The sequence below is a fragment of the Palaemon carinicauda genome, chromosome 42 (genome assembly GCF_036898095.1).
Source record: "Palaemon carinicauda isolate YSFRI2023 chromosome 42, ASM3689809v2, whole genome shotgun sequence".
In the NCBI taxonomy this organism is placed as follows: Eukaryota; Metazoa; Arthropoda; class Malacostraca; order Decapoda; family Palaemonidae; genus Palaemon; species Palaemon carinicauda.
The window spans coordinates 33469273-33497201 of NC_090766.1; the positions used below are offsets into that span (position 1 = coordinate 33469273).

The window sequence follows — 27929 nt, forward strand, 5'->3', positions numbered from 1 at the left end:
TTTGGGTTAGACGGAGTGAGTACTATCCACATTCAATTCGCGCCGTAGCCTACCTCTACAAGTTGCTGTTTCCCTTCGGCCAGAGTTTGTGTTCTGATAATATTCTATCAGGTAATATCAGAAGTGACATATCCCACCTACCAAGTTATCGGAAAGGGGAGGGAGAGAGAGAGAGAGAGAATTGAAGTTCGGGACGGAAGCCCGCCGAAGTTTGGGAAGTGGGACGCGAGGTGACTCTCTAGCGATTATGCTGCATGGTGAAGTTTCGTTCGTACAATGTCTCACTGTCTCTCTCGTGTCATGTGCTTATGATGCCAGATCGTTTGGATCTTGCTGGGGGATTATTACGTGGATGCGATAGTTCGATATATATATATATATATATATATATATATATATATATATATATATATATATATATCCAATTTTTAAGACATTTCAACGCCTGTTCTTTGTGAAAATGTGGAAAGATTCCGAAATTTGCACAGGTTTGGAATTTATTAAATATTTTCTTGCAAATAAAAATGTCAACGCATGTTCTTTGTGAAAAAATATAAAAAAAATTGCATACCATAAGAATTTAACTAGCTTTTCTTGCAAATAGCAACTTGCTGATTAATTCCTTTACTTTTTTATACAACAGATGTGTGGTCCTGAGAAACAAGCTACTAACGACATTTACTTTTTTTATTCTATCTTTTCAGAGATCCCAATCACAGAACTCTAATGCAGTAAAAGAGACAAGAGTTAAATATGTTTTTACAGTCACAACAGACTCAGGGCTACCTAAGATGGCCCCTATCAACTGGCCGTCGACAGCAACGTAAAAACGCTTTCTAGCTATTCTATTTCTGTGACTTATAACTTCAAAAGTAACTCTCCAATACATTTAAAAGTTCCATATTTCATCATAAAGTCAGGCATTGCATCTGTGTTATCTTTAAAAAGGTATCATTTACCTACTGTCCTCGATGTTATCATCATTTACGATGACAGCGGCGTAGGGTTGAGTGACCTTGAAGGAATGCCGATCGGAGAAAGGGATTTCCTAAAAATAAAAATATATTTCCTAATGGCTATTAAATAGACATACATTTCTGCCAGAAAATAATGGTGTACATTTTACGATAGTTAAATACGCTATCTGTTACTAATTTCATTTTGTGAAAAGGAAAAGACTCGGAAAAGTCCCCGGTAAGATTCAACTTTCTGGCTGGACAAAACTATTTGTGACAAATAAACATTCTTTTAAAGGAAAACTTATCAGTGTGCTATCTCGTAATTCATTTTTATTTTCAGGAAGTTAGCAGTGATAGATCAACTCTTTTAAGTGTTTCGTTGGCACTCCAAGTGCTTAAAACGTTGCTTTAAAACTGGAAATTCGTAAGATTTAGGCTTCCACGTTACCACCAGTATACTAATCCACACGGACTTCGTGGATGTTTTCTACCTGAGGTGCTGCGTGAACAGTGTTGCCAACTTAACGCGAAGTGCGCTAGTTCTAGTGCATTGGCATCACAAACAGCGCGATTTTGTATTTTGCGCATAGCGCATTTTTTAGCGCAAATTTCATAGGTTTGGTGCATTTCCGAAATTTTAAACTCATACACACACACACACACACACACACACACACACACACACACACACACATATATATATATATATATATATATATATATATATATATATATATATATATATATATATATATATATATGGCGTGTGTGGGTTAAGGTCCAATCAATTCTTTATAAGGTAAAGTTGAATATCCCAACTAAACTTGTTCTGAACACCTATCTCTCTCTCTCTCTCTCTCTCTCTCTCTCTCTCTCTCTCTCTCTCTCTCTCTCTCTCTCTCTCTCTCTCTCTCTCTGACACTATGATTTCGTGGCTATTAAGGTTGTAATATTTACAGTAGTTTTACAGAATATATAACTCATATTTTGATTACAAATTTTGATAAATTATATTCCTCAAGTCCGTAGTTAATAAAGTTAAAACCTGTGTGGCAATTCTTCTATAAGGCAATAATTGTACCTTATTGCACTGTATGTCAGCCGTATTATTCGTATAACAAATCCGCCAATATTTGCAATAATTGCAAATTGTTGCCTCGATTTTGTTGTTGTCAGTTCATCTTCTATGCGAAGTATATCATCACCAAAATTCACATACAGGGAGAAAACTCTTCCTAGCGCATTTCAGACCTCAATCTAGCTCATTTGTGTCCAACATAGTTGGCAACACTGACCTGTGGTGCTGCTCAGCTGAGTAGAGAAGTCAAGGAAGCTTTCGTTTCTACCTCATTCAGTCTCGTCCACTTACTCTGTAGTGTCGTTTTTCTGTTTAAGTGACGACATGGCTCCTCCTGTGATAAGATTACTCGCAGTATTATTGGTGTTAGGAGTGCATGGTGAGTTAATGAAGTCCGTACTATGTTATTCTAATCATAGGTTTTTAATATTTAACTCCAGATAGTTAATAAACTGTAGTTGCCGGTTCTGTAGTGATATCAACTGGATGACAGTACTAATCCGAGTGACAGTCAGCGGTTCGAGACGTCTTCTGAGCTGGTTTTCGCCTATCGTTACACTCGAACATCCATTTTTGCTGTATTTCGTCGTCTCGTCTGTATTATTCTCGGCGAATCATAATATGGAAGGGACAGACTTTGATAATTGGACTAGTCATGAATAGTGTTAATATCTCCAAGACCCATCTATGTGAGCCCGTACTAACCTATTGTAATAGTTAGAAACGTACCAACTATTAGTTATGTTCTAACAACTAGTTTTGCAAACTCGATCTAAGACTAGCCTGACAAGTGTACAAAAGTATATGAAATTTTAGAGTTTTATGTTTTTTTTTCGCTTTCGGGAAGTTATACACTAACGTTATTTTATAATAGAACCTAGAAAGCCTCTTCATAGGTAATGAGTCTCGATGGGTAACCAGTCAATGACCCTTCCTTTGCTGAAGGGATCAGCTGAGGCCTACGCTGGGTTAGGTCAGGCGAAGATAGTAGATACCCATACAGCCGTGTGTGTTTTTTCATCATAATTAAGGTTTAGATAAATAAAGTTGCTATGGTTTACACATCGTTAATATTTCGTAATTGGCATTGATTGACAGATGCTAGGAAGACTTTAAGTTAACAATGAAGATGTTAACAGCCATGTTCTGTGAAAACTTTTTTTTTTGGGGGGGGGGAATAAAACGTCATGATACTCGAGGCAATTTCAAAGCGGGAATAAACTTTTAAATTTTATGATTATAAAAGAAACTGGCTATCTCTTAGCTATTTAAAAACTGCAAAATTGTATTGGGTTAATTAGAAAATAAGTAATTTAAATTAACCAGCTCTTTAGTTTTAAAAGCCTTCTAGAGTAAACAGCCCAGGTAGACGTGGGCGTTCATACTGTCGTTCCAAACTTTTCCCTGATTCTAATCGCTAGCTAGCCACTAGGAACCCACCGGGTGGGTCATTAAAACCTGTTTTCTCATCTTTAGCCCAAGAGCCTCGGTCCTGAAACCCTCGAACCCTTGAAGGATATAAAGTTTTTGGGTCAACCCATCTTAAGATTTATAATTTTTGTTTTTCTGTTTAAGCGGTAGTTCTTGAATGGCGAATTTAAGAAAGGATTTCCTATTTTTCAATGAAATTACTATTACTACTAAAGAGTTTTTTTTTATATATATAAAGATTAGCCTCTGCCCACAATTTAAGGGTAGATTTTTTTTTCTAAATATGTTAAAGGTCTATTTTAATGTCGTTACTTTTAAAATATTTTATATCAATTGTTCATTACTTGCAATTTATTTCCTTTCCTCACTTGCTCACTGGGCTATTTTCACCCTATTGGAGCACTTGAACATAGGCTATCGCTTCTTGCTTTTCCAGCTAGGGTTGTAGCTTAATTGTGGTAATGATGATGATGATGATAATTACAATAATAACTAACTGGTGTTTGTCAAATACGCATTATCGAAACGCTTAGGGAACAAGAAATCTCTAGTTTCTTCTCGAACGAAATATTAACCTTTTTATGAATTCTCGAATTTTAATTTATTACCAGCAGATTGAATATTTACAAAGCTGCCATTTGACATCCTTAATATCCATGGTCCATATTTATTGCTAATCTTAAGCTTCGTAATTTCGTGAATTCACCGTATGGTCAAGTGTATAAATTTTATCTTTCACTAATTGCATTCCTTGGTTCATATTTACAGTTCGTCTTAATGCGGTAAGTAGTTCAAAAAGGGGTCCTAAGATATATAAACATCTAAATAGTTTCGTTTAAAATTGAGTGTTCATACTATTAGGGTGTTTTCAAACAGCCCTTAAGCCTAGGCCTACTCTCCTGGGTCAGATTGTTATCGTATATTTTGGACCCTATTATCTCCTTTAGGCAATGCCTTCTTGTTTGCCCTTATATACTTTTTTTTTTTCCCCTCAGTTATATCTTAGCGTGTTCGCGTATTTTTACGTTACAGCGAATTTAATAAAGTTTAACAATAACTCAAAATCACATATTGGAGTTTATGTTGGCTTCGTTAATTTGGGGTTTCGTTATTTAAGAATTTAATTCTATTCTAATGACATTTAATTGTTTATATATAAATAGGCTCATTCATATATAATAACAAATTCACGAACAAAGACGAACTATGATCATTCTTGATATAGGCTTCAATCGCCATTATTATTATTATTATTATTATTATTATTATTATTATCTAAGCTACAACACTATTTGGAAAGGCAGGATGCTATAAGCCTAAGGGTTCCAAAAGGGAAAAATAGCCCGGTGAGGAAAGGAACTAAGCTTTATGAGATGTAATGATATTTTGAAAACAGTAACATTAAAATAGATATTTCATATATAAACTATAAAGACATGTCAGTCTGTTCAACATAAAAACATTTACTGCAAGTTTGAACTTTAGCCGTGTAGTAAGTAACGAATCAACCAAAAAAAAAAAAAAAAAATATCTAAAAATTATTTTGAATGGTAATTTTTCTGATGTGCAAGTTCATTACTCAAGAAATAGTTTTAATTGCTTCGATATTGTGGATTTAACAATAAACTACCAATATGCGGTGTTTAGTGCTGAATGCCTTGGAATGTATACGATTAAATTAAATATAAAAACTCCTGTACACTATAGAGTAGGGTTCCCCTGTAATATATGACCAGAAAAGCAGCCTTTAAAGTAAAAGTAGTTTTTTTTTTTAAACCTCTACTGGACCTATTTCTCGTAAGAATTGTAAATTGAATAGTTTGTAGCTAACGTGTGTCACTTCTCATTACTGGCTCTAGAAAAAAATCTTTGAAATTGAAATCTAACGTTATAGCAATTTTGTCTAAAGTAAGAATGTCTTCGTAGAATTTGAGGTTGATAACTGTATATTGATTATTGGGAGTTGATAGCATGAACCGTTATTCAATGCATTGCTGAATTTCGGCCCGTTACATTTATACCGATATTGCTCAACGCATCCAATTTGAAGAGCTAAGTTGAATAATAAAAATATATGTTTGCAGACGCTCATACACAGTTCGATAACTGGAAATAATTTTATTTTTACTGTATTGTTGGAATAATTGTTCTACTACACCTGGCAGCGTTGAAAAATAATTCGATAGCGTGGAATAACTTCTTTTGGCTGATTTATTGCTTGAGGGCACATTCAGGCACACTGTTCTGTTTCTTTATTTCCTTTCTTCACTGGGCTATTTTCCCTGTTGGAGACCATGAGCTTACAGCTTCCTGCTTTTCCAACTCTGGTTATAGTTTAGTAAGTGATAATAATAATAATAATAATAATAATAATGTGGTAATCTATTTCCAATTTCAAAATGAGACTTCCTTTAAAAAAAAAAAACCAAGAATTTCAGTGGTCCCATGAAGGTGATTATTGTGAAAGTGTGATCAGTGTTTCAGAATAAGCAACCGACCAGGTTGAACTTTCTACTTAACTCTCAACTCCAATGACTTGCAGATTAAGTTGGTCATTTTCTTCATGCTTTATTTGCCCAGTGAAATTGCAGTTTTTTTCTAGTGTAATAATTTTTTACACACACACACACACACACACACACACACACACACACACACACAGCCTGTAGTGTATGTATGTATGAAAGAAACTGATAGGAATCTTGAGATGAAAGTGGTTATAGAAATGGTTGGATCTAATTTTTCGTGTGCCTTCATGGTTAATACTTAAAACACATACCGTATGTTTAGAAAATATAAATTTCAAAATTATGTAAATATCAGTGATTCCCTGATTTCCGATTCTCCTACAGAAAACAAGTTGAGTAAGAATCGGAACTTGTTTTTTTTTTCATTCACAAAATTAGGACAGTTGATGAAACTAGACATAATTAGGCTATAAGTTTTTTTCTAGGATTTTTTTTTTAAGTCGCAAAATCCTAACAGCAATCTGGTTGCATTTATAAGTAAGGCAATGCACGTGAAAGAAGAATTTAAAACTGACCACAATACGTTGCCAAAATTGATGATAGCAAGGTGTTATCCTAGCTTATTTCAAGGTAGAAATGGGATAAAAGTAAAGATTGAGAATTTAATTATTAATTTATGGTACAGGTAAAATAAGCGGATTTTGACGTAGGAAAAATCTATTTTTGGCTCGAGCCATGTCATGATGGAAGTTCTTCTGGCAACTTTCTAGTTTCTACTGTATAATATTTGTGCGAGTGATAACACAAGAGAATTGCCGTCAGGTATCACGGGGTTCTAACCCCCGGAACGACTATCCTTAGATGTCATGTATAATCAGGGACGTATCCGTAGATATCCATAAATATCTGCACCCCAAACAGACTTAACCCAGTCTAGGAATCTAAGGGGGAGGATGGGTGAAGAGTCGTTACATATCCTCTCCCTTCATATAAAGCTTGATTGCAATAATAAGAATAAGCAAAGAAGTATTGCACCTATTTATAAGGCGATGGAGTGGCCGCAATCTTGTTTTGCCGAGTAAGCAGTTAGGAACCGGGAACGGTAATTAACTTTATTGTTCATCGTGTACTAGTTTAATGAACTTAATACTCCTGTTTTCTTTAATTAAGTGTTTATAACAGAACATTAATGAATGAATTTATTAAGAAGTTGCTTTTATTATTGTGAAAAAGTCTTGCACAGTAAGTGTGAACCTTTCATTAGAATTTGCCAATTATTTAATTTGACGAATTTTTATTTGTAGCACAGAACCTATAAACTGATTACTTATTTGTTTAGATTCTCTGTTTGATTTAAAATGATTAACTATTGAATAGTCTTTTTGAAACTTAAATTTTCATCCCAAATGTGTTCTTTTCAGCATCTCTTGGCCACAGAGAAGGAGAATGCATTGAGGTAGGCTATGCCAGATCTGCTGGAAGCCTCCTACATCAAGGGTATGAGGCCACTAAGAAAGCCGTTCTGGAACGATGGGCAACGGAAGACAAGGAAAAGAAATCACATAAGCTGTCTCCCCTAATTATGAACGTAAGTGCAGTATGATGGAAATGATGAATACTATACTAAATTTTTTTTTTTTAATGAGGCGCATATGCACCGACTTGCAGCGGTGTCCTTTTAACTCTTGAAAAGTTTCTTGCTATGTGATTGGTGTGAATTATCTTGTCCAACCAATCAGCGATCATTAAACTTTTCCGAGGTAAAAGGGCAACCCTGCGAGTCTGTGTAAATATGCCTCGCTAAAATGAATTGACTATACAGGGAGTATATTATGTACAGTATGTTATGTATGTTTGCTACATAGGGCATTAAGATCATCTGTGTACTAATTGGAGCATTCTCTCGGACTAATACAGTGATATGAATGAAGACATTTTTTTATCACCTTTTTTTTTTTTTATTCCAAAGCAGCCATTCTAATTCTTGTCCTCTTTAAAGGTGACTCGGGCTGGCCAGCTCTTCATCTTCTCACTTTTTTTTTTTTTTCTTTTTTATTCCAAAGCAGCCGTTCTAATTCTTGCCCTCTTTAAAGGTGACTCGGATTGGCCAGCTCTTCGTCTTTTTATTATCACATTTTTTTTTTTTTTATTCCAAAGCAGCCATTCTAATTCTTGTAATCTTTGAAGGTGACTCGGACTGGCCAGCTCTTGGAAGAGGCGTCGAAAGTTATAGTAGATATGATCAGGAAGACTAGGGTGGGTAAACGATGCCCCGGGGACTGGCTTCTCAAAGGACTCGAGAAACACGTTGTGCCTCTTATCAACCTCGATAAAGAACTAGCGGAAGAAATGGGATTGGGTGAGTGAGAATGTTAACTTTATTATCGGTTAAGGTACAATCTATTCTGGTTTTCCTTATTCTACTCCAGTGCTAAGGAGAGCAAATTATTGGTTCACCCAAGATGATAGTTAGAGCTCCAAGGATGGAAAGAACCATATTTCACTTGAAGTTTGTAACACTATATTGTCTTATCCTTTCAGATTTTGCTTTGGTGTCACTATTTTAGTTCTTTCAAGCAAGCTAATGGCAACAGAATTGTGTTGTGTTTATGGTGTAGTAGTAAGCATTCAAATAATGCACAGTGGAACCTCTACACACGAACGTATCCACATCCGAATTTTCCAACATCCGAAGTAAAATTCGAGCAAATTTTTGACTCTACACCCAAATTTTATTTCGACACACGAAGTAAGCAATTTTCGTCGTACCGGTTGTATGGTTGTATCCGAATTTTTCGACACGTGAAGTAGAATTTGAACACGTTCCTACTACACCCGAATGTTTTTTTCGACACCCGAAGTAAACACTTCGAAAAGATCGTGCAGGAAGAAGGCTACGTAGAGCAGCAGGTGTTTAATTGTGATGAAACCGGGCTTTTTTGGAAGATGATGCAGAGTCGAACCTACATCACTGCCGAAGAGAAGAAATTGCCTGGGCATAAGCCAATGAAGGATCGGTTGACTCTTGCCCTATGTGCCAACGCTAGCGGGGACTTTAAAGTCAAGCCCTTACTGGTTTACCATTCAGAGAACCCTAGGGCCTTTAAAGCACACAACGTCGATAAGGATCAGCTTCATGTTTTCTGGCGATCCAACTCGAAGGCCTGGGTCACTAGGCAATTCTTTGTGCAATGGGTAAACCAAGTTTTCGGCCCTTCTGTGAAGAAGTATCTTCATGAACAGAAATTGCCTTTAAAGTGCCTGCTATGCCTTGACAATGCACCCGCTCACCCCCCCGGACTTGAAGATGATATCTTCGATGAATTCAAGTTCATAAAGGTGCTGTATCTTCCACCGAATACCACCTCTATCCTCCAGCCCATGGACCAGCAAGTCATCTCTAATTTTAAGAAGCTGTACACCAAGCACTTATTTAAGCAGTGCTTTAATGTCACGCAAAGCACCAACTTAACTTTGCGTGAATTTTGGAGGGGCCACTTCAACATTGTGCACTGCTTGAAGATCATAGATCAGGCTTGGGTGGGATTAACTCGACGGACCCTGAATTCCGCTTGGAAGAAGCTTTGGCCTGATGCTGTTGCTCCCCGAGATTTCGAGGGTTTTGACCCCGAACTTGATCCCGTGGTCGGTGCAGCGGAAGCCGTAGAGGAAATAGTCTCCCTTGGCAAGTCCATGGGTCTGGAGGTCAACGCAGATGACGTTACGGAACTCGTCGCCGAACATCACGACGAACTGACGACGGATGAGGTCAAGGAACTCCATGCTATGTCGGAGCACATGAGTGATGACGAGGTAGGGAGCGAGGAGGTAGAACATGTGTTAGGTTCGGCGCAAATAAAAGAGGTGTTAGGAAAATATCAAGACGTGGTCGACTTCATTGACAAATACCATCCAAAGAAATTGCAGGTTTGTCGTGTAGTTTCTCAATTCGATGATGTTTGCCTAACTCACTTTCGAAACATTCTGAAAAGCCGTACGAAGCAATTATCTATCGATGCTTTCTTTAAAAAAACTGCGAAGCGAACTCGCGATGAAGAGGATGTAAGTGAATTGAAGAAAACGGCAAAGAGTGAAGCGGAAGAAAGTGAAACACAGAAAACGGAAAAGAGTGAAGCAAAAGAAATTCAGTCGATTTTAAATGTAGAGAGTGATAGTGATTAAAATTACGTAATCATCAAAAGAAAATGTAAAAAAAAAAATATAGAATATAAAAATAAAAAAAAAATAAGCTAAGTTATGTTAAAGTTCACTTAGTGTAAGTTAGAATAAGTTACGGTAGTGTACATTTATCTTAGTTAACCTCTCTACCTCCTCGCCACCCGTCCGTCTCCTCTCTGCGTAGCTAAACTAACAACACCTGCGCTGGAGTTTCTAAGGTAAAGTGACGTTAAAAACCCGTTTATTTATCATTTTTTGCTAATTCTTCTTATTTACATGTCTATTCTTCTTATTTACATGTCTATTCTTCTTATTTACATGTCTATTCTTCTTATTTACATGTCTATTATCTAATTTAGTGTTCATTATTCTCATGGGAAAATTATGTGTAGTAGTTTATTAAGAAGTTATCATAGGTTTTTGGGCTCAACCACGGATTAATCCTATTTCAATGTATTCTTATGGGAAAATTCGTTTCTACATCCGAACAATTTCTACATCTGAAGTTGGTTCTGGAACGGATTAAATTCGTATGTAGAGGTTCCACTGTATGTTCTTCTCATTAATGCTTTCCATAAAAAATAAGAAATGATAGTTTAGAATGATCTTCATAAACTACTGTATATAACTCGACACTTTTTATATTACTGTATTATGATTATTAAGTCGCTGTTAAAGCTGGAATTTATTAATAATGGAATACTTCTAAGTCAAAATTATACTTTTTGATGTAAATTAGTTTTTGAAGTATTAATGCTAGTTGGGTAACTGGATGATCTTGGCACGCTAGTATTTAATCCATATTTGGAAATTGAACGCTCTATGTAAGTAAGTACAGTAGGTCAAAAGTTTCTTGAGGCTGTGTAAATATTTTTTTTCCCCATGGAAGGTATTAAAACTTATAAACCATTATCAATGTTACAAAGCAACCTCGTAAAGGTCTTTATTTTAGAATGAAAAAAGTTGCACAATTTTGTCTGTTACAACTTTTGATCTTTTTTATCCTCTAAAAGCATTGTAAATCATTTTTCCTGTTATAAAAACCCTTGTAAGCATTTGTCTGAATGTCGACTACAAAAGTTAATTGCGTAGAATAGTTTATTACCAAAAGTTTGTCAATTTTCTCCAGATCTCTCAAACTCTGCTACTTGGGCTTAGGGATGATACCTTGGGTGCAGTTTTAATTTTTTAGTTGTAAACAATGATGTTTCCATTGTACTCAATTGTTGTAGCACTGTAAAAGATACACTAATACCAGTAAAACCTGACAAACCCCTTTAAAATAGTTAAAGTAATTTTGTCACTGACACTTGTCACCTAATTTTAGGTAAACCTGCTTCCAAGTGAGATTTTCTACTGTCCAGAAGAACTTTTATTTTGCTAAAGTTAGTGCAATAATTTTAGTTTATTTGCTTTATTTAATAAATTTACTCAGTCAAGTCCCTTCATTTATTGTCATAAGTTATTTTACTTAATTCTTTTAAGAATGAAAGGTGTGTTATCTGGATTTTCATCTTTTCCAGTAATGTCCTTCAGATGCATGGTGGGGTCTCCTTATCCCAACGTGGATGGGTCTTGTATAAATCAAGAGTCACCAGACTTAGGCTCTGTGGGGTCAAAGTTTCTTCGTCTGCAACCATCGGCAGCTGGGAAGGATGGTCAGTGCCAAATCTGTTTGAGTATAATTGTGAAAACTATTACAGGATTCCTACTATATTAGCTTTTAAGGTACTATTTAACCCCCTTGTCATGGAAGGTAGGGACTTTTAGGTAGGATTCAACTCCATAGCTTAACCACATGCAGTTACTCTGTTAGCCATTACTGTTAGCCATTACTCTGTTGTTAGCCATAGGTTTTGCTTTTTCCCTCCCAGAGTTTAGAAGTTCTTTATTTTGTAATTATTGGTATACAGTATTGATGCTGAACCAAGTATAGTATAAAGTAAGGTTTAAATCATGAATTTAATATTAGTTAAAGCAATGCTTAACAACCTATCCTCTTACCAGAAGAATCTTGATAGTTGGGATGGAATGAGGCAGAAGATTCGGGTGAACTTGGCCCACTTTATCTTTGAAAATTGACACCCCCTGAAATTCGTAGGTTCAAGTGTGTAATTTGGAAATTTTCCTAGATCTGCTTTGTATATATTAATTACCCTAATAAGGTTTATGGATCACTATATATAAATGTATTTGCTAGTTAATCCCTCCATGTTTTTGTATACACTATATACCTTGCAGGTACTAACTCGCCACACTTTTATTGCAGGGTTTACAATTCGGTCATCAGTGAATGACGCAAAGAAACTGCCATCTGCCCGGGCAGTTGCTGAAGTCTTGAGAAAGCACCTAAAGAAGCCTGCTGTAACTGGTTTATTCACTGAATGGGCTCACTTTATTCAGAGGGACACTTTCAGTATTCCAGTAAGAAATTGATTCTGTTAATAACCATTTCTACATCTTTTTGAAATACTTATCATGAACTTAGTGTCGAGGTAATTGTTGATCTTCATACCTTGATTGTTTCTTTACCATTCTCAAATGTTGTTGGACTATAGAACAATTACCTCAAATACTGGGAGAGATGTTCAGTATATTTTCTAATGTTCTGGGAACTTTGATTTTAAGGCAAGGACGTTTCTTTCTTGTAGAAAAAAGGCAGGGGCCCATAAGCTTCTCTTATCTTATCCTACCTAAGCTGTGAGATGTTAGCTGTTCTGTCTCTTCTTCCTTTTTACTTGTCTAAATTTGTTTTCTACTGTTCAACCGATCTATTTGATTGGAAGGTTATTCAACAATTTGCTCTTATATTGAAGAAAACTTTTAGGATGCAGTGTACTGTAAATTGAGCTCTATGAAATAAAAAGCAGGGATTTTAAGTTTTGTTGTACGGTACTATATAATGTATTAGTTTTTACAGTACAGTACGTAGTACGTTTCATGGGTAATGCTGCTCCAAGGTCAGTGAATGTAATAAAAACGGTGAATACGTGTAAATTTAGTAAATATACAAAGTTAAACAATATACACCAGATACAAGAAATACAGTTTACTGTAGCAATAAAACCCGTAATTAAAAATGGCCTTGCAGAAATGTCTTTTTACCTCTACTCTAATATTTTTATGACGCAGGAGTCTCCCTTGGCTGATGATGTAGATTGCTGCTTGACCCCAGAGGCTGAGGATTGTGAACCAATTCAAGTAGATAAGGATGATCCCATCTATTCAACTAAACCGTGCATAAACTTCAAGAGATCTGTTCGTGCCCAGGCCATTCTTGGTATGTATTAGCTCGTCTTGCAATATATACCTCCCCTGGTTGTTGTTTTTGCCCTTGTTTTTGTTTGATTGTGAACAGTTTACTGGTCACTATTTTAATCGTAGATGATGAAACTTGCTGGGATTAACTTATGTTAAAAGAAGGAAATTATTAAAATTTGGAAGGTCAAAGGTCAAGGTCACAGTCTAGAAAAATGTCAAATTCACGTAATTAGCCTAAGTTTGAACATCGTTGTCACAGACTTCAAACTTTGTTCATATTTGAGTATATGAAAATCCATGTCAATTAATACATGTTAAGGTCTGAGGTCAAGGTCGAGAAATAAACTACCGTGGCGGAGGTCTACGCTCTACTGATTGCCCGTGCAGCTTATGTAGTTTTTTTATTTTCTTGCTATGATATATCTTTGTACAGTTGGCTTCTTTAATTCCAGTGGACTTTACTGGAAGCTAAGGAGACATCTGAAAGCAAAAGACAAAACTGCTGGTTAAAGCCGTCTTAGCTTGTAAATACGTGATTAAAAGCATTTTTCTTCATTAGTATTGTTAGGCAAGTAACAATATTTTTCTGTACAGCATTTCATAAAATTAATATAAATTATTTTGATCGCATGTTTACAAGCTCAGCGAATTTGTTTTACAAGCAGCGTTGCCAACAGTTTTGTCTCTTGCTAAACTGTTATCTGGTAATAATGTACAGCTGTCAGGCATCTCCTTAGCTTCCCATGAAGAATTAATGAGGCAAACTGTAACAAACAAACTAGCAACTTGGATAACATTGTATTCTTGTTTCAACTATGGAACTAGTTATCCTGGATGGGGTGAATCTTCATTGCAGTAGAGAGCATTATTTAAACACACCACCTACTTATGAAATTCGATCTCAAATGATTGGTGCTTTCAAACTGTAGTGTGGTGTGATAATTCTTTTACAGTACAGTAGTTCTCCCTATTATTATATCAGAACCAATTTCTTTGCTTGTGTATACCATTCAGTGTTAGCATTTGATGAAGTCTAACGAATCCCTTCAAAGCATCTTTTATCACGTGCCAGTTCACAAGAAAATAAACATGGTACTGTATAACTTATGAATGTGCAATTACCATAGAGTAAGATTTATATAACCTAAGAATACTATCCAAGCTTTTTCCATATTGATAAGAGTAGCACTTACTACTTGGGTTTTTACATGAATATATTAGGAAGGGAAAATTTCACTAAACAACCGTTTTTTTTTTTTTTTTTTTTTTTTTTTCCACCAGTGATGGGGCTAGTACAGTATAAAATATTTTCCTGCATTGTCCTGTTGATGGGATAATGTGGTCAACACCACTTTCAAAATTATCTGGTTTCTAGACTCGTCATTCTTGTGTGGTTTTCTTAGTCGGGGACTAAAGTATGTTTCTTGTGCTGGTGTTAGTGTGAGGAAGGCAGTTTAATTCAACACAAGTTCTGAAAAAGTATTTTGTTTATTGTCATTAAAGTTTATCATATTTTGTTTCGTGAGATTAGTGCATCAACTTTTGCATTTTGAGATTCACATCAATTGTATTTTAAGGGGTAATTTATTGATATGTACCCATAGTTACATGGAGTTGAACTTTTTCGTAGGTGTAATTTGTATAAACAAAAATATGAAAGTGGGGCTTGGTGAGAAAATTTTTCCTCCTCATCAAGAATATTTGGTATTTTTAGTGTGACACTACTTTAGTAAGAGTTGACACCAGCTATTTTCCATTGTAGTTACCAATTCAATTTTGGAATTTACCTTAGTAGAACAATGGTTTTTAAGATGAATGTAATTTTAAAGAATTGCTTAAAGAGTTTTATGCTTCTATATTTCCTTATCGTTCCTCCTTTCCATTCCATACAATTGTCTAGATGCAATGTTCTCGGAGGTTCTTCCGAAGCATTTTAGTAAGCATGTCCGGTATATTACAGTACTGGAAGTCTGGTGGTTGTTTGAAAGAGAGGCATTATAAACCGAATCAAATAATGATTTTTTTTTTCTTTTTTTTTAAGCCTCCATAAGTTTGCATTTTTGGTGGATCTAAGTTAGTAACCACAATGTCCAATATTAATTATCCGTAAAGTTTAACTGGTATAGAAAATTTATCTGGGCAATAATTGGTATTAATAATTTCTTGACACTTTTTAATGACAGGTCACCGAGAAACTCTTTCAACTGTGTCTACATTTCTTGATGCATCCCCCACTTATGGCCCCACTGACAAGATAGCCTTCTCAAGGAAAACTGGATACTTTGGTTACTTAAAGTAAGTATAGTACTCTAATTATCGTTGGTTAGCAAAGGTACAGTACTATTGATTTTGAAGGGAATTTGTATTGAAATTTAAGAGTTGTGGGCTAATGACTTTGAAAATGCTTGTCATATCCTCTTTTATCTCTTTAGATGAAATTAAGCCTCTGTTGAAGCAAGTTATAAAGTTGGGTATATAAAATACTCTTTACTCCTACACGCGTACAAACTTCAGTGTCGTTTATACGGGATAACTACTAATGTTTTCTAAAACCGGCTAATCAAAATTTTGGTTGTTAGTCTTTTGCTTCATGCTGGGTAAACACATTGCATGCATGAGGAGCAAGCGGGAGGTTGCTTGCCGCATCTCCCCACAGCACTGCTAGTCAGGAAGGGAAGAGGTTGTCCTCTCCCCTAATCTTTATGATTGAGCCTTTTGCATTAGTCTCGACCCTTTTAGTGTTTAGCTCTTGTGACGTGTTTTTTCTTAATTCAGTCATTTGAGTGACTATTCATTAATAGTGAATTATGAGTAATTGCTTATGTCCAGTAAATAGTTTTTCCCTTTTTTTTTTTTTTTTTTTTTTTTTTTTTGCCAAGGATGGAATAGTGACTATTGTGGCATCCTTGTAACCTGGGCGGACATATACACACCCTAGACGAGATGTTCAAGAGAACCTATTTGTAAATACTGTAGTGAGTGAACTCCTTCCCAATAGGACGAGATTTTTTTTTTCTCGTCACAGGAAACTTAGAGATTTCTACGTTGCCGAGTCTCTCCCCATGCTATGCGGCAAGAACCTCCCCTCGGTCTTTTCATGTTTTTCAGATTATGCAGCCAAGATGTTCACCTTTAGAAGCATCTCCACTCAAAACAGTAAAAGTATTTAATCATTCCCAGAGGGACCTTAGATTTGAGCCTGTCATATACTCCTGTACTTAGGCAGCGTTATTGGAAGATCCTGATTACCGGTCTTCAGCTCATATTGATGAGAAAGGCCTACCGAGTACACCTAGGGGTCCTCTGCAGAAAACTCCTCTGAAGAGCTCCTGGAATGAATTGAGATTTGTCATCTCTACAAGGAGGGTGGTCAGGCCGCTTCTGCGGCTTCCCCCCACACAAGAGTTGACAATGCCCCATGCTCAAGCAAGCCTCTTGCCAAGCCTAATAATGCTGTGAAGTAGAGTGCAACTATTCCTGCCCTACCAAGAATTTCTTTGAAGAAAACTGTTAACAAATCCAAACATGCCGCTGTATCTAAACAGGATGATGTCCTTGTGTGCACTCCGTTATTTTAGCGTGTGATGTCATCACGTGCACCAACATTGCTGCGCACGAAGAATATTCTTTACACGCAAGACAGGCTTAAAACTCATCCCAGGGTATTTCCCGCAAGGACAGATCATATGCTAGTTTTATGTGTGAGAACTTCTCAAACAGAGTGATGGCCTAAACTATGGTCCCACAGACATGATTGATGAGTATAGAATTATAGTCTACTTAGGGGATTACCCTTCACGTATCGTGAAAGGTGAAGTGGAAAGAATCCTTTTTACCCTACGCATGCGATGGAACTCCAGTTTGTGGAGACGAAGCAGTGGATTTTCAGTACACAAGTAGATTTCTTGTGTACAAAATCTGGGGAAAGTAAATCGTTTGGCTGAACATCTAGAACGGGAAAGCAGTTTCCCAGGACTACCTCCGCCTCCTTATCTAGCCTTAATGTGCTTACAGCTTGAGAAAGGAAGGATGTCAAGAGACGATTTAGGCACTCGTTGTAACCTTCAACAGCTGGATTAATGCTAAACAAACAGGGACCACTGATATGAGCATTAGCGCCGACCCAACTAAAGTCGACCATCTCAGAACCTTTGCCGATTTGAGACGTCTCAAGTTACAAGGATTAGGAACCTTGTCTGTCACCTAGGAAATATGTCGCCGAGGATTCAGCCGCAGGCACAGATTCCTGAACTCATTTACAGCCTAAAGCTCTCAAAACAAACTAGGGAAGAAAAACCTATTTAACAAGGAGGTTTCAGCCTCAGAGAATTCTCTTGGAACCAACAGATCCCCAGGGTTACTACCTCTGACCCTGTCAGAGCAGAAAAATATATTTGCCCCTGCTGGGCCTTTCAGAACCCTTACCATTTCCAGAGAACTGAGCTAACTTGGTGCTATCCGTCTAAACAGAGGATGTATCTGCATTCTCCTCCCTTTTTTCTGGCATAGAAATAATGAGCATGGAAATAGCAGCTATGTCTGCGATCCATACCTGTTCATGGCTCAACCTTTGGTCTTGAGCAATATCCCACTACGCGACCATGGAAGATCTTGAGGATCGTAATGCCCTACAAAGGTTTGAAAATTTGTCACGAGCTGTGTCAAAAGCCCTAGAATTAATTTTACTTCAGACCATTCCTCTATGGGGGAACGGTGTCCTGAAAAGACATGACACAATCTTGGCCAGAGGCTCGCAACAACTGCTCCCCTGGAGAGGTGTTAAGTCTAAGAAATTTGTACTTGGTGAATTCCCCCTATCGGTTCTCCAGACAGAAGTAGAGTTGGCGATAGCTAAGATCGCTAGACGGGAACAAGCTACTTCAGGGAGAAGACGATGGCTGGTAGGCCTGCCACTCAGCATCCACAGACTTTTATGAAGATAGTCATCCAGTAGTACAAACTACTCAGACCAAGGGATTGATTTCCTTTCTCCTTGAAGACAAAAATCAAAGATTCTATAGCTTCTATTAGTGTAGGAGTGTGCTTGGACTTCTCAAAAGTAGGAAATGGATGTTATAATACAGAAGTAGTAAAATTGGGTGAGGTGCACTCTTGAGCATTGAAGATATGCTCAGGATGTGGGTCTCCCCTTTTTCGTTTTTTCCCCTACCATGGTTTGTCTAGATACACTCCATAAATAGGTGTTGAGGTGGGCATCTGTCTTTCTTTTAGCCCTGGTATTAGATATTCTTTCCCAGAAGAGTAGTCTATTCTTATACCAGTCGTGGGCAGGGGAAGAATCGGGTGCAAGTTTTCCAGTTCACCCATCCTTACAATAGGAGTGGGGATTTTCTCTAGATCTTCCCCCATCTTTTTAATTACTTTAATTGGCACCATAGTCCTTTAAGCAGCTTAAAGGACTTGGGGTCTGTAGTCGGGAAAAATAAAAATCACTTGAAATTTGTGATTGGTTCCTACACCAATACAAAAAATTGTCCTTTAATATGAGACCCTTTATCCTTAGGAGGGGGGAAGTCCTTATACACAAAATGGCTGGTTTACTAACCTGGGAGAAGACTTAAGGCACTTGGTTCTCTACAAGAGACTACCTCAACTACCCTGTACTGTACAGTAAGTCCTATTTTAAGGTCAAGTAAGGATGTTTCTGCCTGGTGGATTTGTGGGACCTATTCTCCATACCCTAACAACTACAATCATCTCGGAAATTTAAACGGCAGTTTCCCGATCAACCAAAATCCTGCTCCTATTAAAGGATTCGGGTTTGTATAATTAGGGAAAATGCAGATTCCTTTTTAAAATTGTGATTTTAAAAGCTTTAGATTTGCTCATCATTTTTGTACTTTAGGAATTGCTATTTTAAAAAATAATATTTATTGTAACGGTTATTGATGGATCAATATGAAAATTTTACTCCAGGTTTCTCCCATAAAGTTGAAAAAAAAAAAACACAACCTGCACTTGATCAGTCCATTTCTTTTGTAAAAGTTAAAAAATTAATCTAGATTATCCTTTTAATATTTTTCAGGGCTCCTGAACTGGATGATGATGATAGTGAATCTAAAAAGGAAGACAGTAAGACATCTCAAAAGGAAAAATGTGCAGCTCCAGAGTCTTTGAAAGGATGCTTCAAATCCATCAATGGAGATTGGGTGAGGCTTAATATTTGGTTTCGTCAAATCTTTTTAAGGCTCATGAAGTCTTGTTGAATTCAAACTACAGTATGTTGTGGTAGCATCATACAGCAACTACAGTAATCTTGAAATTTCTATCCTTTTCTTTGCAGTACTGTAAAGTACAATATTTGAATCTCCCCTATCTCAAATAACATACATACAGCCAACTTCCTCTTTTCATAATTCATAGGGTTTTTTAATCAAGTTGATGTTTCATCCTCATATTCTTAGGTGTAGCATAATTTCAATAAAGGAGCTTTTATTTCCCGATTTACTGGTCTACATACAATTAAATCATGCCATGATTATCTTGCAAATACCTTTTTATGTTGTGTGATTTGGAATGTGACAAACAAAGTTTGCATTCTCCTATATACAGTGTATGTGCCTCCCATTCAAATCTTCTGTTTTGGTAATCAATCGTAGGAAATCTTTCATATTAGGCATTAGTTTCTCTTCCGATTTATTTCACTCTATTGGTATGCAAGGGGTCCACAGACTTTAAGTTTTATCAGTATTTTTATGAACTCTGAATACTGTGTTGATACCTGGTAACTGTGCTCTTAATGTACAAGTTAATCCTTTATAGGAAGTGTGGATAGCAAGATAAGGAAAGTTGAATGAAAAGTAGGCTACAGCTTAAGGTATTTACGGTTGGAGATGAGGAAATCTATAATGTTTGGAGATGAGGAAATCTATAATGTTTGGAGATGAGGAAATCTATAATGTTTGGAGATGAGGAAATCTATAATGTTTGGAGATGAGGAAATCTATAATGTTTGGAGATGAAGAAATCTATAATGTTTGGAGATGAGGAAATCTATAATGTTTGGAGATGAGGAAATCTATAATGTTTGGAGATGAGGAAATCTATAATGTTTGGAGATGAGGAAATCTAAGTCATCTCAACTTATTGAAATGCGGAGTAAGATATTAATTGAGAATGGCCATGTATTCAGAAATCTATGCATAATCTATTATAAAAGGCTGATTTCATAATGGCTATTTTTAAAGGTTATTTTCTTACATTTTCATTGATGGAAGTTAAGATTCCCTTACACTTAACTTGCACAGGTTGAGGGACTCAAGCTGTTGCTAGTATTGGAGCATAATCGCCTAGCTGATGCTTTAGCGGAGTTGAATCCTCATTTTGATGATGCCCTTTTATACAATGAAGCTAGGTAAGTTTATCAGTGGTTTTGATGTCTGATTTTTTTTTTAATGTGTGTGTTTAGAGGAAAGTTTTTAAGTTGGTTGGATTTTTTAATGCGCAAGTCATGTTGAAAATACATTACAGTAATACCCCAGTGATGTTGATTGTGTCAGAGGAAACTATTTTCATGTAGGTCGGATTTTTGCCATATACTATACAGTAAAATGATTATATGTTCCCTGTACACACAATGTACTTTATAACCTGCCATCATTATATAAAATCCAGATACCTAGATTGATAAGTTTCAATGTTAAATACAGTACAGTAATTAGTTTATTTTACTATGAAAAAAAAAACCGAAGCAAGGTAAAGAAAGAATACTTGACATGGATTTTGTTATTGTATCTAATACTTGAGGATGAGCAGCGCAAGTTATTACTGACGTAAGGACAAACTGACAGTTTTTGGATTGAGATCACATTTATGAAGTTACTGTACTTTATTTCAGAAAAGAAAATCTGCAATGAATTGAAAATATTAACATTAAAATATTTAGAGAAGGTCTGATAATGCAATATTGTTAGTTTTTAATACTTTATTTCAGCATTTTTAAGTAATGCTATAAAAGAGGGGCTTAAGAATTTTTTTATTTTTTTTTATAGATAATTAAGAAAAATTATATATAAAAGTTATGGAAAATATAAAGTATAAGATGGATGAAGGGTAAGTTGGAATGACATCAGTGGAATGATTTGACTAAGGAATATTTGGGGAAACTCTGGCCTTGGAACATAGAAGTCATGGGCCTGCATAACCATCTTGTGAAGATAAGGAACTAAACAAAAGTGAAGGGTGGAAAATTATTATAAAACTGTACCAATAAAAGTTGTGTAATTTAAAGTTTTTTGATACAAAGTTGTCTTTAACAAGATGTCAGTACTAAATTTAAACATTTAAAACCTATAATTCTTAGCTTTCACAAAATTAACTTTCCAAATCAAATCATTTTAGACGAATGACCATTGCTCAATACGATTACATCACCTACGGAGAGTACCTGCCAATTCTCATGGGGGATGAACTTGTCAAGAAGCACTCCCTCAATCCTGGCTCTACAGGTCCTGGTTCAGGTTACATAAAGGAAGTCAACCCTGGTGTCCTGGCTAACTTCGCATCATCATCCTACAGAAATCCTGCTGTACGTATCTTTATCTAGATTGTTTTCCTATTATCTTCATTATGCGCACAATAGTTAATAGTTTTGATATATGTCACAAATGTACTAGAACACAGAAGGACAATTGTCTAGTTTCCTTTTAGGCCATCAGAAAAAACTTTATGAAGATAACCATTTTAGATTTATCGCAAAAAATTTGACCACCATGAATAAGTAATTACATCATTACATCACAATTATTTAAAGTCAAATGAATAAATATTTCATGGAATTCGGCAATTAAAATTCATCCTACCTACAGATGTACACTGAATGGAGAACTGAATGGGGACCTAGTGAATTGGCAGAGTCTACGCATTACGACTCTATTCGTGATGATGACTATCAGGATTTCTTGGCCATGGATGTTCAGCGCGGCAGAGACCAAGGTAATCCTTAGAATTGGTGTAAGGTCAAATGTATTAGGAAATAAAGTTGACCAATTATAGTTGCACTGCTGGTGTTGACGACATCTATGCTAATTGTTTCGAGTATTGTTCACTTGTCTGGTCTTAAGCTGCCAATTCAAATCTTATTTGTTGGACAATATCTTGCAGTCTTGTTAGATTTCTTATTTCTTATATGGATATTAATCTCTGGTACTATTGTTCAGTTAGTTTTTTATGCATGTTACAGAAGATTTTTCATAAATCTGACCATCCTTTACATTCAGATATTCCCAGACTGTACCTTCCTATACGTAGTACTAGGTATGCAGTTAATTCTAACAGTCATGCCTTCTCCATCATAAAGCTCAACCCTACACAGTATACTAGAAGTTTTCTTCAAGCTGTGAGCAGCTTGTGTAATAATCTTCTTAATCCAGCAGTTGAATCAGTGGAACTTTAGAAGTTGTAACTTGCAAGGAATGTTTTTTAGAACACGGTGATGTGATTCTCTCCAGTGTTTGTAAAGGATTGAGCTATTTTAACGTTGTTACAAAGTTTATCATTATTTCCCGCTAGCTATTCAGTATTTAATTCTTGCCTCTGCTCTTCACTAAGTTTTGTGGATGACGAGATTAGTTTATGGTTTCCATAGTGATAAAGCCAAGTTCACCACTTTTCCTTGACTTAAAATTTGTCAAGCAGTTTTATAATCAACTTTCTATTTGTTCCTACACTTGATACAAACCCTCATTCTTTACTATAGGAGATATTCTAGCGCAAGCTGGAAAATAAGGCAGAAAAACCTTAACAAGGTCGTTAATGACCGGGCCGGTAGTTACCCACCTGTTAGTGGTGGGGGGGACTGCCGGTCGGTAGCTGCTGTTTACCTTCAATCTAATTCTAGCCTTCGCAGTGGTAACACCGCTGCTCCTGCTTTTATTTGACTGGCAGACTAGCCTTTCTTTTTTGGTTTTTTGATTAATCCTTTTTTTCTTTTTCTTTGTTAGATGTGATTTCCTCTATTATGAGGAAGTGTTCCGGCACCTTTATGTCGCCGCTGAAGGTGGATCCTCTTTCCCTATGCCCTGCGTACAGAGGTCATAGGTTTTCTAAAGGATCCCCCAGCCAAGTATGTAGAAGTGGTCGCCCTCTCAGTGGGAGAAGTTCGAGAGAGGTAGATGGGAAGTCCTAGAAGGACTCTTTACCTCCAGGATCGCCGTCGAAGGTAAGGAGTCACGGACCTCTTCTTCGGCCTCTCGATCTCTCCCTTCAGGCTCTTCCTCTTTTCCTTGCCTGCCTCCGTCCGGGGGGAAGTCGAGGAAGAGTGGCACCATTGATTTAACCCCCATTCCTCTTGGTCAGGCGGATCACGCTGCCTCCCCCATTGGGGCAATACTTTCCGCCACCGGGAATGACTGTTACTGCTTCCATTCCAGATCATGTACGAGCGGTATGGCCTGCCCATGGACTTCCTGGTTCTCCTTCGGAGGAAGTTTGGAGTCTGTTCCTCGCGGGCAAGGTAGTGCCTCAGGTCCCTTCTGTTTTGGAACCCTCGGGAGTTCCAGACTTCGCCTTCCTCCCATCAACTCAGTCGGCGCCCACGGAAGTTTTAGTGGATATAGTAACTTCAGCTCCTGCGGCGCCTACTTCGCACTCCGTTGCGCATCTACAAATTACAACGTCGCGAGCGCAAACATCGCAGTACCTCCTCCTCCTCCTCCTCCTCCTCCTCCTCCTCTTCTTCATCGTCCTCGCCCTTTTTGGAGGCTAGGAGGGAGAGAGAGAGAAGAGGAAAAGGAGAGCTCACTCTCCTTCGGCCAGATGTTCTCGCCGGAGACACATGCGACATAGGAAGACATATCATCGTTCTCGCTATTCCTTGCTTTCTATCTCTTCACGAGATGTCTCGCTGCAAGACTATAAACGCTCTCGTCGCAAACATAAGAAAGTGCTTCCACCCTGTCTTCGCCCTCTTCGGAGGTCAGAAGGGAGAGAGAGAGAAGAGGAAAAGAGAGAGGTGAAATAGGAAGAGACATCATAGTTCTCGCTCTTCCTCACCTTCTGTCTCTCCTCGAGACTATTAGCGCTCTTGGCACAAACCCAAGAAGAGCGCTCCTTCTCGTCATTGTTCTGCCTCACTGTCATCTTTCTCTTGCGAGGGATCATCTAAGAAGCCAGGAGCACGGCCAAGGGCAAAGCATGTCCTGACCTCGAACCCTCTTCTTCGCATAATAGTTGAGGGTCTCCGTTCGCTCTAGAAAAGTCAGAAAGAGTGCTTCTCCTCGCTTTCACTCCTTATCTTGAGAAGATCGCTCTCGCCTTCGACTTCTCGATCTCTGACCCTTTGGGTTCTCGTGACAAGGAAACTTTGGTTTCCCGGTGCGCTATCCCTTCGTTTTCTCGCAACTCAAGTTGCTGAAACCTCATGCTCTCGTGCATTTAGTCATGCTGACACTTTGGTGTCTTGTGACAAGGGAAACTTCCGTTTCCCGTTGCCCTGGCCCTTCGGGTTCTCGCAACACAACCTCTAAGGGCACACACGATCACGCTGAACCTTCGGGTTCTCGTGAAACAATTCGCCAAGAGTTTTACTCTTCTGACAGTCTTCGGACTCTTTTCGCGCAGTGTTCGCGTGCGCTCAACCAACACTACACCCATGACCATCAAGAGTTTTACTCTTATGGCAGTGTCTTCAGACTCCCGTTACGCAAGGTGTTCTTCGCACGCAATTAGCGCTTCACACGCAAATCTCCAGTCACACACTCGCGGGGTCAATCCCTCGCTCTCATGTTCCAGACAGGAGAACCTCCCCAGTTCCTTTGCTCCCTAATGAGTTAAGGATTGAGTCCCTCTCTAAAACCTCGGAAGAAGATGCAGGGGTTCGGCCCTTCTTCTCTTCGGTTGAGAGCAGAAGGAAAAGGGGAAACGTGTTAGAGAGGCTAAAAGAAAACGCCCAGGTAGCAGTGACGTAGAACACAATGCCGATGGCTTCAGCCGCACTGTTCGTTACCCTGCGCTTCATGTGGCAGCTCATGAGCTGCCCATGTTAAGAGGTAACACTCGTTGTCAACCTGCAACTTGATCAACTTGTTGTTGGGAAACATAGATTGCTGCCAGGAATTTCGCTTCCAGGGGTTAGAGAACCTCCCCTTACGAGGAAGTGGTAACCTTCCTCGGAATTGGGCTGCGTGAGAGAACCACCCCCCTTCCGAGGGAGAGCTTCCCTTCAGCCATTCAGCAAACTTCCCTCCTTCGTGAAGAGTTGCGGACAGCTCAACGAGTTTTACCTCTGCTGTCTCGTCCCCAAAGACTGTGTTCGTTCCTCCTTCAAGGGGAATGAATGAATGAATGATTTAAAGGGAACTTCTCTCACGTTCGCGAGAGAGATTATTACGCCTACACTTTTCCCATAAGAGCTGGGAGGAAGCTTTGCTCAGGTGATGTCCTCCTTCGGGAGAACTTCTCTCTCGTTCGCGAGAGAGATTATTACGCCTATGCTTTTTTCCCATAGAACTGGGAGAAAACTTGTCTTAGGTGATGTCCTCCTTCGGGTGGACTTATCCCTCGTTGGCGAGAGAGAAATTTTTACGCCTACACTTTTTCCCATAGAGCAGGGAGAAAACTTGCCTTGGGCGATATCCCCCTTCGGGAGGACTTCTCCCTCGTTCGCGAGAGAGTTTATTACGCCCACGCATTTCCCCATAGAGTAGGGAGGAAGCTTGGGCGGAGCGAGAGCCTTGTCTTAAGCGATGTTCTCCTTCGGGAGAACAAACCTACCCTGCGGAGGAGTTATCTTCATCCCTGACGTTCTCCCCCTCGTGCTGTAGGGAGACGTCTTTTTGAACCTACAGGTTCTCCTCACGTTGACCCCTCAGGGTCTCGTGACGATCACCTTTTCGGCGGGCCTTTGAACTCTGGTCATGTTGATCCTACAGGGGCCTCTGTCGCGCTGGACTTTCGAGTTCACACGACTTGGAACCTTCGAGTTTCAGTTACGCTGAGTTGTCGGGCTCTCGTAACAATTAGCAGTGTCTCCGCGCACGCACGCAATTAGCGCTATGCGCGCGACCATCGTCATAAAGAGTTTTACTCTTATGACAGTCTTTCGACTCTCGTCAACGGTCTTCGCCTTTACCTCTAGAAACTCCGACTTCACCTCCGGACACTTCAACTTCTACCGTTCTTCCCCTTTCGATAAGAAAGATGCGAGGGGTAAGACATAAGGTTTGTCTGCTACTCGCGTCTCCACTTTACACGCGAGGAATTAGCACGGCCCGAGGATTCCTCGGAAGAGCTGCCGTCGAAGGACTTAGAATCCTCCTATTTAAGGGAACCGTCCGCCATGGGGTTTTGACATAACAACTTTCAGAAATCGAAAATCTTTTTATTGCTTCTATGTATCATAAACATATCGTACATGCTCCCCAGAAGTTGCAGCCAATTATTTTTTACAAATAACGAAGATATAGCGGTCTTTAAATGATGACGTCATCCTTACTGTGTCGTCTGCATGACTGAGTTTGACAAAATCGTCTGTGTGTGATTTTTGCATATCTATAGCGATTTTTCACTTATGTTTCGAGCTATCGTATGTCTGGCAGAAATGGAAGGCATTGGTAGAGCGTAGTTGAACGAAATCTACTCCTACGAGAGCAGAAGCCAAACACTTATAGAAGTTATAATGAATGTGTTTGTTTACTTGAAGTTTGTATGTACATTGTGTTTTCACAATGTCCTCGGGAACTTTATAGCAAGGTCAATGTTACCTAAGGTCATAAAAAGAACAAATAGTCAATCATTTTTCCAAACAATGAATATATAGCGGTCTTTAAATGACGTCATCCTTACCGCGTCGTCTACATGACTTGAGTTTGACAGAATCAGTTCTCTCTCTCTCTCTCTCTCTCTCTCTCTCTCTCGAATTATCTAAAACTGCCATGTATACAAATGCTATAATTCTCTCTCTCTCTCTCTCTCTCTCTCTCTCTCTCTCTCTCTTCTTTTGAAGTTCGTATGTAGATTGTGCTTTCACAACATCCTCGGGAACTTTATAGCAATGCCAATGTTACCTAAAGTCATAAAAAGAACAAATAGTCTATCATTTTTCCAAACAATGATGATATAGCGATCTTTAAATTATGACGTCATCCTTACTGCGTCGTCTGCATGACTGAGTTTTACAGAATCGTTATGTTTATTTTTGCATCTATCTCTCTCTCTCTCTCTCTCTCTCTCTCTCTCTCTCTCTCTCTCTCTCTCTGAAGTTCGTATGTAGATTGTGCTTTCACAACATCCTCAGGAACTTTATAGCAATGCCAATGTTACCCAAGGTCATAAAAAGAACAAATAGTCTTATAATTTTTCCAAACAATGATGATATAGCGATCTTTAAATTATGACTTCATCCTTACTGTGTTGTCTGTGTGACTGAGTTTGACAGAATCGTAGTTATGTTTATTTTTGCATCTCTCTCTCTCTCTCTCTCTCTCTCTCTCTCTCTCTCTCTCATGTTTCGAAATATCGTACTTCTGGCAGAAATGAAAGGCATTGGTAGAGGGTAGGTAAATTAAAACTACCAGCTACGAGAACATCAGCTAA

General features: G+C 38.1%; 1 protein-coding gene across 1 annotated transcript in view; it reads left to right on the forward strand.

Moving 5' to 3' along the window:
• Positions 1–2258: 2258 nt before the first annotated feature.
• Positions 2259–27929, forward strand: part of LOC137633299 (chorion peroxidase-like) — a 35753-nt gene continuing 10082 nt past the window's right edge. Inside the window, exons 1-11 of the mRNA XM_068365521.1 lie at positions 2259–2416; positions 7358–7524; positions 8124–8295; positions 11639–11773; positions 12385–12539; positions 13248–13395; positions 15560–15671; positions 19423–19546; positions 20645–20751; positions 21738–21924; positions 22205–22331. Coding sequence (XP_068221622.1) covers positions 2362–2416; positions 7358–7524; positions 8124–8295; positions 11639–11773; positions 12385–12539; positions 13248–13395; positions 15560–15671; positions 19423–19546; positions 20645–20751; positions 21738–21924; positions 22205–22331 — 1489 coding nt within the window. The 5' untranslated portion in view covers positions 2259–2361. The remainder of the gene's footprint in view (positions 2417–7357; positions 7525–8123; positions 8296–11638; positions 11774–12384; positions 12540–13247; positions 13396–15559; positions 15672–19422; positions 19547–20644; positions 20752–21737; positions 21925–22204; positions 22332–27929) is intronic.